This window comes from Manduca sexta, chromosome 26 (genome assembly GCF_014839805.1).
Source record: "Manduca sexta isolate Smith_Timp_Sample1 chromosome 26, JHU_Msex_v1.0, whole genome shotgun sequence".
Classification (NCBI taxonomy): Eukaryota; Metazoa; Arthropoda; class Insecta; order Lepidoptera; family Sphingidae; genus Manduca; species Manduca sexta.
In genome coordinates this window covers 774,228-790,001 of record NC_051140.1, presented here as the reverse complement: position 1 = coordinate 790,001, position 15,774 = coordinate 774,228, and the positions used below count along the sequence as shown (strand labels likewise).

The 15,774-nt window shown below is 36.9% G+C and overlaps 2 protein-coding genes across 2 annotated transcripts; one reads left to right on the top strand and one right to left on the bottom strand.

Moving 5' to 3' along the window:
- Positions 1–879: 879 nt before the first annotated feature.
- LOC115451443 (GDP-fucose protein O-fucosyltransferase 2) lies at positions 880–3,271 on the bottom strand. Its single transcript, XM_030179763.2, has one exon. It carries the CDS (start codon positions 3,013–3,015, stop codon positions 1,792–1,794), a length of 1,224 nt encoding a protein of 407 aa, XP_030035623.1. The 5' UTR covers positions 3,016–3,271; the 3' UTR covers positions 880–1,791.
- A 216-nt stretch (positions 3,272–3,487) lies between these two features.
- LOC115451444 (alpha-centractin) lies at positions 3,488–12,343 on the top strand. The gene is made up of 9 exons (XM_030179764.2): positions 3,488–3,650; positions 3,899–3,963; positions 4,893–5,067; positions 5,703–5,854; positions 7,769–7,912; positions 8,786–8,951; positions 9,529–9,598; positions 10,408–10,574; positions 10,812–12,343. The coding sequence occupies exons 1-9, from the start codon at positions 3,603–3,605 to the stop codon at positions 10,953–10,955; spliced, it is 1,131 nt and encodes a 376-aa protein (XP_030035624.1). The 5' UTR covers positions 3,488–3,602; the 3' UTR covers positions 10,956–12,343.
- Positions 12,344–15,774: the final 3,431 nt, after the last annotated feature.

Here is a 15,774-nt window from a genome sequence, read left to right as displayed (position 1 = left end):
TGAAAATGGACCTTGAGGTATCGCCTTAAATAAACTAAATAGTAGATAACTATTTAGTTTCAAGTTAGATTTGGGGCTGGTTTGAGGGGAAGCAATTTTCTTATACTATACTAGCGTCTTTGCCCAGCTCCGCATCCGTAGCAGAACCTTAGCGTAAGCCTAACTGTGAGAAGGTGACATATCGCTAGCTCACTATTACAAAATCCGATGTAATTATTTACTTCATTGCAAAAAGATAAAAATTTCATGTTGATATAAAAAAAAGACAATACATGGGTCCCCTTTATTAATCTCGCGATTATTGTTTTTTCTTACTCAAAATTACTTGGAACTATATGATATTTAAAATTCAATTTGCACTCTAAATATAACAAAAGATTGTCATGCGTTCAGACTTCCAGCGATATGTTATACTTATACTGTTTGGCTATGGCGGACTTTTCTGTACCCAGATTTATAAAGAGGAACAATTTCTTATTCCACCATACATTGCAGACAATTGTAATATATATTAATGGAATTATTTTTTTTTGTTATTTGATATTACGCATCGATTACAGTAAAAGCGAGAGCTTTCAACAATCATCGCAATAAATTACCCGCATAAAGCTTGAATCATTCCGTCCATTAGTGAAAACAGTATGATAATTCTTTCGGTAAATAGTTTTTGAGTTTATCGTGTTTACACAGACGCGGCTGTGGAACCATGTAGTGTTGTAAGGACATATTGGAACATAGGTATCCACTTTCCTATATTATAAAGTACTTTGTGGTACCCACCACTAAAAATAAACATGAAAGAAGTTTTGCTTCATTCTAATTTTGAATAAATGAAACTTCCTTTTTTAAGGAATCCAAGAATTAAATAATAACACATAATGGCACTTAATATTTTTTTATTTGAGTAAGTATACAATACTTTCATAATTGAAAGATCTTTGGTTAGTATGACAATATTTTGAAACTGAGATCCTAAACACAAGGTAATAAAGTTGATGTTAATCTAAGAAATAACAAAATCTAGAAATGTCATATCACAAAATAAAATCTTGCAGATGCTATTGGGTCTTCATGACTGCGAAACATACATATTTGCATAAAAAATATTATTGTACTAACTTGCCACATATTAAGTATACATGACCATTATAAGAGTTCATTAATGTAAATAAATTTATAAGAAACCTAATGATATGAAAAACAAATTGACTTAGAATTTTAGAGTCTTAGGCCTATGTGTACAATTGTTTTTAACTTGGCAATAATTATGACCGAAATTAACGATCAATAAAATGGCACAAAGAATTTCTAATATGGAAGGAGTATTCTTAAAAAGCTCATAGAACGGACAGGTATTTATAAATGGATTACAAATCTACTGGTTACATTATTTGAATAAAAATACTGCTCCTTCAACTACAAATGTGTGCAGAGCTACCAACATGTCCGTTAGCTTTAATAAATAAATACAGTTTGACTGCATGTTTTATCCTAAATAAATGCATAAAAAATTATCTTTTTTATGGTAAAAATATACCATTTATTACATATGAGATTGATCTTAAAAACAAAGCTGCATTGGCAGCTGAGATCTCCGCTTAAGTGATGAGCCAGGAAAAACTGCCTTAAATATATTTCAGTGGTCAAACCAATTGAGACTGAAATGTAGTGAAGTTATGAAACTCCATTATCATAGTAAACATATGGAATATATCTTAGTCTTATGTTACTGAGTATTCATATTTGCCACATCTAGACATAAAATACATCAAAAAATTTAAAATTTCTAAATTAGTTGACAATGGTCCATCTTGCTGGCTTCTCACAGTCTCCAGAATCTGGACAGAGGCGATTGAATGTTGTCTCTTTAGGGAATCCGAGGATCTCCCTCTCCTCTTGAATACGGAACGAAAATGTACTCTCATGTGTTCCGATGAAGTAGACAGCCCGGGAACAAATAATCTGATCAATCACAGCATAGTCTCCTTCCCTCAGCTGCATAGCATCTTTATGATTGGGAGAAAACATCTTAACCTCATGGCTGTGCCTGGACAGAGCAGCTTTCAGCTTCTTAATCTCTTCTGCAGTGGCATCAGTAGCCAAAAACACACCTGTTATGTCCATCCGTTTTTCATAAAGGAGTTTGTTAATTTGAGCGGCAGTTTGCTCAGGCGATGGGACGTCTTTCCCACGACTCCGTGCGAAATCTTGCCTGCGCCAATGAACTGCCATGTACGAGTCACACTTGACTTTGTTGCATGAAAGCTCCTTCTTAATATATTCGTCAGCAATATCCAACAGTCTTTTGCTAAACTTCATACTCTTCCTGCAATCCCAGTAGACCTTTGTTCCGTAAGAGGTATGCAAAGGAATCTCCCCATTCGAAAACATGATGGTCTTGGCCGAAGGATGCAAGGCAACCAACTCCCACAGCATGGAAATTTTTCCTTGGTAGTGAACGCAAACTGTTTCTTTTACGGTTACATTATTGTAACCCCAGAACTCGCCATCGTAGTAGCAGTCCTCGGTCGTCTCCCACTTATCATCATAATCACCGTCTTCAAACAACTTCTTGTAGTTTTGCAGTACGTACAAAACATCTATTTCTATAGCATTGCCCGTGAATTGACTAAATGTTTCGTTGAATTCAAGAACCGGCGCGTAGGATTTGAGCGCGTCGACCTGGAAAAAATAACTCCAAGACATAGGTTCGTGTTTTACAACTCTGGATTTCCAATGGAATAGATTGTACCACGGGGGCAAAACTAACCGCCAATTTTCCTTTTTTCCGTCCTTCTGAGCCTCTGCAAGCATTATAGCAAACCTCATATACACGTCGCGTCGTAAATTAAAGCCTTCAGGCGGGTTCACGTCGTATAATAATAATTTTATATCATTTGTATTTTCGGCGGCATCCGGACAAGTTTTCGTAGCGGCATCGCATTGGTCATTTTCCAAGACCAAATTTGCACTTGTAAATAACAAATTGGCTAATATAATACTTAAGAAAATCATGATCCTATACACAAAGTCGCCGCTGCGACGTTAAGGCGAAATCAATAAATTGTTTATTGATTTTTGCAAATTACCACTCTTCCACTCTTGACTTTCGTTTTGTGTGACTGTCAAACTGTCCGGAAACAAAGTTGTGAAACAGGAAATTACCGTTGTTATGAAAACCATACAGTCTCATTGAAACCATCTAATCCAAATTATATTGTACTGTAGTATAAAATTATATTTGCGATAACAAAGTTCAATCTGTAAAAATAATATAAATTGTAATTTTCTTATCTACCTAAAAAGAACACATGGATTGACAACAATAATGGAACACGTTTTGCTGCTTGCAACACTTTTTCTGATGTCACTAACTCCGTTCCAACTCCACGTTTTGCTATTTAGCATTAGATTAAGACGAACGTAAGACCGGGCTTATATTTTCACCGAGATGTAGAAAGAGACAAAAAATATTGAACGTTATAGGTCTTCCCACTTTTATTGTTTATGGAACACAGGACAAGAAGTACCGATGTGTAGTCTAAGTGAAATTTATTGAAAAATACAGTATTTAAAGTATTTATTGATTAAATTAACACACAATGGAGTTAAACGACGTGATTGTAAATCAACCCGTCGTTATAGACAACGTAAATAAGTTTATATTTCTTTACAAAAACCTATTTCTATCAATTTGGCACAACTAATTTTTACTGCTATAATTTTCCAAAAGGAATCACGTTAGCATGGCACTTGATAATAATAGGTCAAGAATAAACATTAAAACAATAATATAGTAATAGTCAAGTGAAAATTTATGCATAAATAATGAGTTGTGAGTCATTATTACGTCAACAAAGTTGTAATTGTTTTTTTTAACTGTACCGGCGTTCCGTAGGGCTCCGGAGTCATTAAAGCGGGCTTTGCTGGCGACCAGATACCAAAATGCAGATTCCCAAATTAGTAAGTAATTGTTACACTATAGTATAATGTTTAGTGTGTCTTTAGTTCAAGGTGGAATTGAAATTGCGTATGAAAAAACCGCATCAATATCGGTCCATTCGTTTAGGAGTTATAATGCCCCAGACAGACATACAGATACACCTTAAACTATGGCTACTATATTGAAATTCTGAGAAGAATCCTTTGATCAAGTATTATAGTATATAAATAAACTCCATTTTTCGTTCCAACAATTAATTCACTCATGTGTTTTTTTGTAGTGAGGGACTATAATTAAAAAGATCTAGTACATGACTTTTTGAACATGAAATTTATGTTAGTTATCATACTGAGCTTATTGTATTTAATCATAGTCATACATATTATAAGTTAGGTTCAGAATAGAACATATTTTCTCTAAAAATTATTGTAATTTTGGTACAAAATAAAGCAGAACTCAATACCATGGTCGACAAATTATTAGTCATATAATTCTTAGTATTATCAAAATTACACTTTGTACCTAAAAAGCATTATGAATATGTATTACATAAATAAAGCAATGATAGCCTAGTTTGGAACAGAACAATCAACCAAGCTGAAGACTGCACAAAAAAAAACCCAAAGCACACACTTCTGACTTTTTGAAGCTATCTCTGTATTGACTATGAATTATTGCTCGCTTTAACATTAAAGGAGAACACCATAAGCAAACATACATACCTAAGAATTCTTCATAAGAATTTGATTAATTGTGCTTGACCTTCTTTAAACAAGGCTTAAATATGAGTGCTCTCTTCCAAGTTGGCAATGGATTGTTGTGCCTCTGGCATTGCAAAGGCCATGGGCGCTTGCTCATTTGCCTATTAAGGCAATAAAAAAGATTTACCAACAGTGTTATGTGACAGTACTTACAAAACATATCCAATGTAATTTTGTCTATCTCACAGCATCGGCCGCCCAAAACACGTGCGCGTGATGGCGGGCGCGCTAGAAGGCGAGCTGTTCGTGGGCCCTCGCGCTGAAGAGCACCGTGGCCTGCTCAGCATCAAATACCCCATGGAGCATGGCATTGTCACTGACTGGAATGATATGGAGAAAGTGTGGAATTATATATACAGCAAGGTAAATAAAACAATAATTTCAGGAAGCTATGCGTTTAAGAATGTGTCTTCATAAACTCATGCAAAGTAAAGCCGTTTCGTCAACTGTATTTCTATTAGGATAATTACAATAAGAGGAAAGGTAATTGCTATATTACATGTAGGCTCATACTCCAATCCTTTGGTTTTCAAAGATTGGCATGCTAAGTGTAAACGGGGCTGTATAATAGTTTTTGTAAACCAATTCCTATCCCTCAGGAATAGTCTCTTTTTCTGGATGAGGGATGCCATGTCCTGTATTCCCACAGCTTATATGCAAAATTCTATGACCACTGGTTTGAGTAATAAAGGCTCAAAGGCATAATAAACAAACTCATTTTTAAATTTAGGAAACTTCGTGGCCTCCACTTCCTTGCATTGATGAGAAAGGGATTTCTATTTTAGGCAGCAGGGTGGCATGAAAAAAACTACTGCAGGAATCCCTGTTCTTATCAAAGAGAACCATTATTATTTCCCATAAAAAATGTTTCCAAAAACACATACAAAATATTACTACCAACAAAATACTGTTACTTAACAAAAAAAAAAGAGAGTTTAAAAGCTCACTACTACAATGAAATATTTTATAGTTACTGTTTAACTTCAATCATCACACAGGATCAGCTGTCCACATTCTCAGAGGAGCACCCGGTGCTGTTGACGGAGGCGCCTTTGAACCCTCGCCGCAACAGGGAGAAGTCAGCAGAGGTGTTCTTTGAAACATTCAACGTGCCCGCGCTGTTCCTCTCCATGCAGGCAGTGTTAAGTTTGTGAGTAGAAAATTTTCCTAATATGATATAATATGTACTGAGTTCATTTCGCAATAATATTAAAATGTTTTTACTAACATCCAGATTTTCCATAATGATTCCTATTACGTGTATGTTAGACACTGAAAAAAATATCGCTGTTTTTATATTATAATTTTCTGCCGACGTTTTGAAGACTGCAGCCTTCATGGTCACACGGGAGATTGAGGTGTTGGTCATCGAAAAAATCAAAGTTATCAATATACCTACCTTTATAATTATACAGTTTGTTTACTATACGACGCTTACTGTCTTAAGAGATGTCCCAATCTCAACCTTCAATCCGATTCGCGAGAATGAACCAATCAAAATAACTCATTTGTAAACATGTCAAAAACACTTTGCTCTGATTGGTTCATTTTTGAGAGAGTTTTTTTTTATTTCTTTAAATGAAGAGGCGAGCTTACCGTTTGCCTGATTGTAAGCGAGACGGCCGCCTATAAACAGTAGAAACACCATCCAACTCTTTGAATGACAGTATCGTTTGGTATTCCACTGCGCTCGCCATCCTGAGACATGAGATGTTAAGTCTTATTATGTCCAGTAGTTACACGGGCTACAATGTCCTTCAAACTGGAGCACAAGTGACTACACTGCTGCCTGACGGCAGAAATAGACACTGCGGTGGTGCCTATCCAGTAAAATTCAAAAAGGCGATGAGGATTGTTTACCCAAAAATGGTTAAAAAGTCAAACTTTGCTATAAAATCTTTCACCATTATAACATATAGTTTAATTTAGTAGGTTTTTTTAACTCTCACGCATTTTGTGTAAGTAGGTTATTTGTATATTGCTTTGTATATTTCTCTTTTGTAATGTATGGATGCTATACGAGAAAATATGATTATCTATATATATAAAAATGAATTGCTGTTCGTTAGTCTCGCTAAAACTCGAGAACGGCTGAACGGATTTATCTTATCTTGGTCTTGAATTATTCGTGGAGGTCTAGGGAAGGTTTAAAAGGTGAGAAAAATTCGAATAATTGCCGGGAAAATCCTCAAAACAGCATTTTTCTATTTCCCATACAAACGTTTTCTAACTAATACGTAGAGTCAATTTGAGCTTTATTGCTATTGTATAAAGTTCACTGTTGTCTAAGCAATGTAGGTTTGTTCCTAACATCAAAGCAGTGTGCGTTGGAGCACAGAATATAATAATGTAATGTAATGTCGCGTTCTGAAACTCAACAAAAGTGATATCGCGGACCCGACTAAATTGAACAGTCACAAAATTCAATATATCATTAGTTATTTGGTTGGCTTCACGATATTATTTCTTTTGTTTTACTTTAAAATGCATGTTTTCGTTATTGACCATTTTTGAGCTACTTTTGCATATCTATACTTATAATAAATCTGTAGAGAGGTCAATTCTGTACATGAAATATATTTCCAAAATAACTGGGGGTGATTAGGGATCGATACTGATGCCAAAAATGCAATTAGTAAAATTTTTGTCTGTCTGTCTGTATAACCGTTATAGAAACAAAAACTACTCGACGGATTTTAACTTAACTTGGTACAATTATTTTTCATACTCCTGAGCTATAGTATACTTTTCATCACGCTACAATTAATAGGAGCATAGCAGTGATGGAAAATGTTGGGAAAACGGGAGAAGTTACTCCATTTTTTAAGCTTCCGTCATTTCGTGTGCAACCTTAATGGTTTAAAGTTCCTTCGATTTCACCAGGATCCCATCATCAGACCCTGACCGGACAATCGGACCACCTGCATACCACCATAAATTAAAAAAACATCCCGACAAATTGAGCACCTTCTCCATTTTTGAAATCCGAAATCCACGCGGGCGAAGCTGCGGGCGGAAGCTAGTTATATATAATATCAAACACGAGATCCCTCCTGTGTTCTAGATACGCGACAGGGCGTACGACAGGCGTGGTGCTGGACTCCGGCGACGGCGTCACCCACGCAGTGCCCATCTACGAGGGGTTCGCGATGCCGCACAGCATCATGAGGGTGGATGTGGCCGGACGTGACGTCACGCGGTATCTCAGGTCAGTGGAGACATATATTACTCTCAGATTACAAAAAAAATTAATGATGAGACGAGCTTGCCGTTCGCCTGATGGTAAGCGATACGGCCGTCAATAAACAGCAGAAACACCATCCAACACTTAGAATTACAAAGTATTGATTGTATTGTTTGGTATTCCACTGCGCTCGCCATCCTGAGACATGAGATGTTAAGTCTCATTATGTCCAGTAGTCACACTGGCTACAATAATGATGATTGGAGACAGTACATCAATGAAGGTTACGACTTAAGCATAAATATCTTTATTGTAACTATTTTTAAGGTTTTTAAAGGTCAACATCCTTACCCCATAATTTTTTCCCCTCCTTTCATTAATAGATCAGTACTGTATCCACTTCTGCTGTATTTAAAGGTCTCCTCAGAGGGTGATTTTCATTGGTAGCCCCTCCCTCTGCAGTCTTCTTTCATGTGCCTTTATTTCAAACCTTAGACCTTCCCCTTCAACAACCTTCCAAAAATATTGTAGAAAAAGTTTTGGTTAAGTTTTCATGACCACCATCTACCTAACCCAACCAATTCAGGGGAACCCAGTGATCCAGCAAAACTTGTTAAAAATGCAATATTGTCTGACATGGAAACCTATACCAGGACTTCTTGGCACACGGCTCATATACATTGACCAAACAGGCACTTTGCTATAAAGCTGAAGATTTTGTTTGAACATGCTAATCTTAGGAACTACTAATCCAATATTTTTTTTTCACTAATATAAAGCTATATTCCTCCTATGTGCTATAGGCTACTTTATATCCCGCAAAACTTGATCACGTAGGCAAAACCGCAGGAAAAAAATTATATAATAATAAAGTAATTTTATCTCTTATTCATTTAGACTGCTCCTGCGCAAGGAGGGCGTGAACCTGCGCACGTCTGCGGAGCTGGAGATCGTGAAGGCCATCAAGGAGCGCGCCTGCTACCTCTCACCCAACCCGCTCAAGGAGGAGACGCTCGAGACGGAGCGTGCGCAGTACACGCTGCCCGACGGCACGCAGCTCGAGGTATCAGACTGGCTTCTGGAATGTTCCATTACGACAGGGCAGGCTTTTTCTGGAATGTTCCATTAGGAGAGCCGTAGGCTCAACAGCGCGAGCTCTGTTTCACAACCTGCTTAGAGAGTAGGAAAACATATTCTGTTCAAGTTGCCTCGAGGGGCAACAACAATTATAATGGGACAAGCAAACAATCTTACAGACGATACTATTAGGACACACAGTGAACCCGAACGCATAATGCGGTAATTACATAGTGTTGTATGGCTCTGTTTATATGACGGCCAATAGCCAACCACAGCGCCCCTGCGCCTGCGCACTTCGAAGGCTGTCATGCCGAGAGTACAGAAACAGATCTGTTATCACAGCATTGCTTCGTACTTAGTTAAGTAAAGTTTGTGAATACGGGCTTTGAAATTACGAGCCATTACATTTCCAATCAAATTGTAATTATAAGGATCTCCCGTCAGTCGTCATTTTATTGGACTCCACTCCACTTTGCGATGCTTGTATAAAAAAAAAGTTATTAATTATCCAATTTTAGACTTTATTGCAGCATTAGACATATAGATTCCATTCATTTCAGATCGGGCCGGCGCGGTTCCGAGCGCCAGAAGTGCTGTTCAGACCTGATCTCATTGGCGAGGAGTGTGAAGGTAAGCCTATAATTAATATTTATTAGACGGAATGATGAAAATTATAAGACAGAATGATATATGTATTTCACAGTTTTATTGATAATGATTTAATATTGTCCCACTCAATTGCTCAAGCGACTACACTTGATTGCTGTGTCAAGCGTAATAAATAAATATTGAGGCTTGTTAGGGTCTTTTTTTGGATACAGACCCGCAGTCAACACCGACAGAAAACAGCGAATGAGATACTAGGTGCCCCCAGCTTAGAGACTGCAGGGCCCTGGAGGAAAGAGGGAAGGGATAGTTGGGAAGGAAGTCTGGCGGAAGGATAAGGAACCATCTTAGGTTGGGTGGAGGGGAAAGGGAAGGGAAATTTAAATAGTTATATAAGTAATTTTAATAGTTGTTTAGAAATAATAATAATTATTCCTATGCTTTGTTTTGACGTATCATAAGTGCAACTTTGTTCGCCTACGTGATAAATAAAGTATTTTAAATGTTCGCAAGTCCCTCATAGGCCTCAATGTGTACTTACAACAATGAGGTATACACACATTCACTGTGTGCCTAGGGCCGCGTCAAATGTCCCCCGTGCATGTGCGTGCATTCGGTGTGGAGTCCACGCACACAAGAATTATCCGGGAGGGGGGGGGGGGGAGCTAGCTAGCGTTCGCATGTCAGTTAAGAGCCTCCCCCGAGCAGACGGCCTTTAGCATTCGTTCGATACATATTCGGCGCACGAGTCGCGGCGGGAATATGCAAAGATTTACGCAGAAGCAATGACAAAATGATACTGTATAATGAGGACATGATTTTTTATCCCGTAGGACTCCACGAGGTGCTCATGTTCGCGATTCAGAAGTCTGACATGGATCTGCGGAAGGTGCTGTACCAGAACATCGTGCTGAGCGGCGGCTCCACGCTGTTCCGAGGGTTCGGAGACAGGCTGCTGGCCGAGATAAGGAGGCTGGCGCCCAAGGACATGAAGATCAGGGTAAGTGGACTCCGGGGCTGGTACCTTGGTGAGGTTCACTTTTCAGGCCAATGATTCCTGAACTGGCTTGATTAAAAAACGGTTATGGTCATGCAAAAAGAATTTTTTTAATTATTAAAATAAAAAATAAGAGCTTGTTTGTTTGAATGCTCTAATTTCAAAAACTACTAAACCGATGTAGTTTTTTTTTTCACTAATAAGAAGCTACATTGCTTATTAACTTAACCATATTTTCAGATCTCAGCACCACAAGAGCGTCTCTACTCTACGTGGATAGGCGGTTCTATTCTCGCGTCGCTCGACACATTCCGCAAGATGTGGGTCTCTAAACGCGAGTACGACGAGGAGGGACACCGCGCCGTGCACAGAAAAACATTCTAAAATGTTATATATACATAATCAAATCCGATGAATGTATGAAAAGTGTTTAAATATTTTGATTCGAAAAACGAATCGATCAATCCAGATAGCTATCGTTAGATCGATTCTGAAAATAAATCATAAAATGAGAGTTGCTATTAGAAGTATACATTTTCATGGTCCAGGGATATGGACCAAAATCGCTTGTCTTTAATTGTTAGATGTAATCAGACGACTATCTGCCCTTAACTGGCAGGAATGTTAATATATATCTATGAAAAAGACCGTCATACGCACCTTTACGGTCTAATATTCAGTTAGTTAACTAAGTAGGATCTATAATTCAAAATTGTGTTGTGCCTCGTCGATTATACGGCCTTATTAATATGCTTAGCCAAACAAACCTGTCATATATTCATCGGCTTTGATAAATAACTTATTTTAGTCGCATTAATCGTATGCTAAGCGAAGATTGTATGTATGTTTGTATTTGAAGTTAGCGCGGGCAGTCAACAGATGGCGTTGTTATCAAACGCTAGTGAAGTTAGCGAATGTCGGCGCGGAAATATAAGTACCCTCAGTGAATGAAAAAAAATCTTTTATATTCTGTATTTATTCAAATATTTTCATGTATCAAAGGGCTTGAATCAAATCGTTAATTAAAATAGTTTATATTTAAAGGTGCAAAAAGTGACAGGTTTGTTTTTATGTCTGTCCTGCACGTACAATGCTGAATTATGTAAAAAATCCATTCCTTATTCGTGTAGCGCTCACGTTCCGTGGATATAACTTGAATAACAGAAATAGTATGAAATAATGCTTTTTATGCATACTACTCAAAGTGAATATAGTTTCTAATACTAAGTAATATACAGTTAAATGTGGTTCTATTCCTTGGCACAGCTTTGGTATATACTTAGGCTTCTACGTGTAAACGAGTTGGTTTGCACCTAAAATTCAACTAAGACCGCTTTGAACTTGTGTTTATGTATGAGTTGCACCGAGCTACATTGGAACCGACCTTAAACGCGTGGCAGTCAGTTCCTTTGCAAAAAATCGTGTGCAAAGTCCCATTGATTGATTCAGAACCCAATACGAGCACTAAAATCTAAATAATCTCAGAATAGTGATTTGTGCCCCGTACTTTGTCAATAAACTTGTTGCTAATAAAAATGACTCAACATGGAAGCATGTTGCGACTTTGTCTGTACCCCAGCGGGCAAGGCGTGATGTTTGTTCCAAGCTCTCATTCCTAAAGCAGCTGCAATGTAACGCATGTTTATATAACGAATTTAGGTTGCAAAGTGATTTATATAACGGATAACAGAGCTTATTGTATTAAGTTTAAGCACGCAGTTAAGTATTGAAGACATTCTTTTTGTATATTAATAAATTATTTTTTTTCTCAATTTGTTTTTTATTGATTTTACAATATTATTCGGAAATCCCTAAAAAGGGTACTCTTTTCGTTTATTTCACCCTTTCGCCCAAAAATATTGGGCTGTTACTAGAAAATTTAAAAAGGTATCAAACTCAACTTTTATTGTAGAAAAAAAGCTATTCTTGCCCCACAGGCGCTGATGCATGCTTAATTTTTTTCTTCAAATAAAAACCATTTTTTAACCGTGCAAAGCTGTTTATAAGGTTTTTAATTATTCTTGCTTAATTTATATTTTGTTAAATGACAAAATACAAGTTTCTCAGAGAAATAATTACTCCGATTTTTTTGTTTCGCTTAGCGATACGACCGTTTATAAACAGTAGAAACACCATCTAACAACTTGAATGACAAATTATTGTTTGTTTGGTCCTCCACTGCACTCGCCATTTGCTCGCCATCCTGAGACATGAGATGTTAAGTCTTACTATGTCCAGTAGTTGCCCTGGGTACAATGTTCTTCAAACCGGAACAGAACAGTGACTACACACTGTTGCTAGCGGCAGAAATATACATTGCTGGGGTCACCTACTCAGGCGAACTCTCACATATAAAAGACCTAGCACAAGTAAGTAACTAAGATAATATACAAGAAACGGGATTTATGCATCTCCCTATTCATGTTCATGCTATTAAGAATACATATTGTTTTATAGCATCAGGAAAAAAAACGCTTCGGCAATACATTTTGGAATAACCTTCAAATTATTTCAAACTGTAGTTTACGCGAACAAGGTGTGAACTATATACCAGTGGCGAGGCTTTCATATAAGCCGATCCTAACAGGTTCTCGTTCGCTATTTGTTAAAAATAAAAAATATATATTTATTAATTTAAATCAATACTTCAACGATATCGGCAGTTTATAATATCAGTTTGTCAAAACATATCTCGCGCGCATTGCCCGCGCCCAGTTGTGTCCGAACCGAAATCTCGTCCTGCTCGCGTATAGCTTGCCTTGTGATATTGTTGTCCCTTTCACACACAGCGCGGTGTCTCTGTCTAAACTTTTGAGTGATGTAAGAATACATATGTGCCGTGCGTGTATGTATATTTCAGGGTAACTCAAGAATTTGTAACATGTAAGCGAGTACGTATTATTGATATTGTTATTTAACATAGATACTTTTTGAAAATCTTAAGAATTTTAACATTTAAAATAATTTTGCAATTATTTATTTAAAATTATAATCAAAACAGTTCCAACAACTTTTCCTGTGCTTACCAAATTTGCATCATGTTATTTGCATTTTCACTGTCGATAATGCTTTCTTATGTTTACGCGAATTTTAAACATAAATAAAATTTGAAAAATTGTTTTATTTCAACACTATCGATAAGTTTACAAAAGAGCATAGGATGTGTGCAACACTATTACCGGCATGGGTAACGCACTGTGTGTTATTCAATAATTTCTCTTATACCCTCAATCATAGAGTTGTTATGATAAGCTCCATCTAGCGTGGGGTAGCGGTATTACATAGAATTGAGTTCTAAATTTAAAACAGAAGGAAAATGTCGTATGGCGTCATGTTATTTTTTACAATATAAATTTTATGCCAATGTTAATAAGGTTACTTTTAATGCAAATGATTTTGTGTTATAGATTTTATCGCGATTGTTGATTTTGGCTAATTATAATGGAGGGATGATAGTATGTGAATAAGTTCTGCGACACTGGTAATGTCAATAAATTGACGACATGTGTTTCCACTCTTTTCTTTATTCCGTAATATTTCCATAAAAGGGTTTGATATGAAATTCGATATATTCTTTTTCCACCACCAAAGGGCAAAACGCTTACAGTATTTTTTTTTAAGAAAAAAGAAGAGTATTACTTTTTAGGCAATTAGTTGATAATTCGGCATGTTAGATCTGATTATTTGTGCATACAGCAACAAAACACATGTCAATAGGCGACTTTTCGAAAATATAGATACAGTAATTCTCAATATTTCGTTGATGGTGATACTTTTATAGAGGTCATTTTTTATGTCTGGTAGAGCCACTTCTAGTCATCTTTCCCTACTATTTACGGGACACCTTATAATGCGATGACAAATCGAGCCAAGCACGTGGGAACTAAAGTAACTTTTATTACGAAAATACCGGATTTGAAATAGAAATTCCTCAATTTTTCGTTTCTACAACTTGAGATATTACATAACTTGACATTGAGCATCATGATCAAAGTTTTCTAACAAAGAATTCTTAACTAACTACATTGTTTAATGGGTTTGTTTACAAAGCTTTAATATTTATATTTTATTCTTTGCTTACGTTTCGAAATGGTATTTTAGGGAATGCCCTTTACAAACTGCGTCAAGAGAGGACGCTAGCTGAAAAGTAAATCGCGCTAGTGAATTGTGCAAGCTGTAAACCAATTCGCATGCAACAATCAAATCGTTACACTCACAAACGCGCGTTATATTAATAGGCACAACATCGTCTTATGAAGGAATTCTTGAATAGCTCGTTAGTCGAGTTTATTTATGATAAAACGCTTATTCATGCTATTCCTACTCTCCAGTGGATGTAGACTAGGGTTTTGGAGTTTGGACCAGTAGAAAGTGCCTTCATGTTTAAATCGAGGATTATTGTTGAAGGGACAATAATACCGTGTTTTATACAATAAAAGCTCCATATTCTAGAGCTCTAATTGGAGACTTCGACAACTAAAAGCAATTAATTTATTTATTAATTATTACCTTGAAAATAAATTATGACGAATTATGGTGCATTTACCCTAATTATACATGGCAAGACTGATGACCAATAAATTATAAAAGAGATTTCAGGTTCCGGAGAGTGCATTGCTATCACTGTTGACAACCTTAGCAAAATGAAATTAACAAATTGAGAGCAGATTTATCAACAGTGATATTGGATTATCTGTAACAGTGGCGCAATAAGGGGGGACCAGAGAGAACATGTCCACATGAAAAGGGGCGGCGCGGCGTGCAGCGAACGCCACAATTTTTTTAAAGTACAGTTGAAATGTATAGTTATAGTTGAAGCGGCGATAGCCTAGTTGGGTGTGGAATGGACTGCAGAGAAGAATGTCCGCAGGTTTAATTTCCAAGGGCACACACCTCTGACTTCTCTAAAATAAAATGTGTCTATTCTTTGTAAATTATCGCTTATTTTAACGGTGAAGGAAAATATCGTGAGGAAACCTGAGAAATCCTCTATAGAAATTTTGAAGGTGTGTGAAGTCTACCAATCCGCACTAGGCTAGCGTGGTGGACTAAGTCCTCATCCCTCTCAGTAGTAGAGGATGCGCGTGCCTAGCAGTGGGACGGTATATAATACAGGACCGATATTACTTTAGTTGAAATCAGTGACGGTTTTTTGCTCCCGCATGGACCTTCACGCCTACTGAGGCTGCAACTGCCATCATCA

Bases quoted from the DNA above. Each gene is read 5' to 3' on its own strand.
- LOC115451443 (XM_030179763.2), bottom strand. From the start codon at position 3,015: ATGATTTTCTTAAGTATTATATTAGCCAATTTGTTATTTACAAGTGCA.
- LOC115451444 (XM_030179764.2), top strand. From the start codon at position 3,603: ATGGAGTTAAACGACGTGATTGTAAATCAACCCGTCGTTATAGACAAC. The intron at 8,952-9,528 runs GTATCAGACTGG...CATTCATTTCAG, and splicing joins CCGACGGCACGCAGCTCGAG to ATCGGGCCGGCGCGGTTCCG. The intron at 10,575-10,811 runs GTAAGTGGACTC...CCATATTTTCAG, and splicing joins CCAAGGACATGAAGATCAGG to ATCTCAGCACCACAAGAGCG.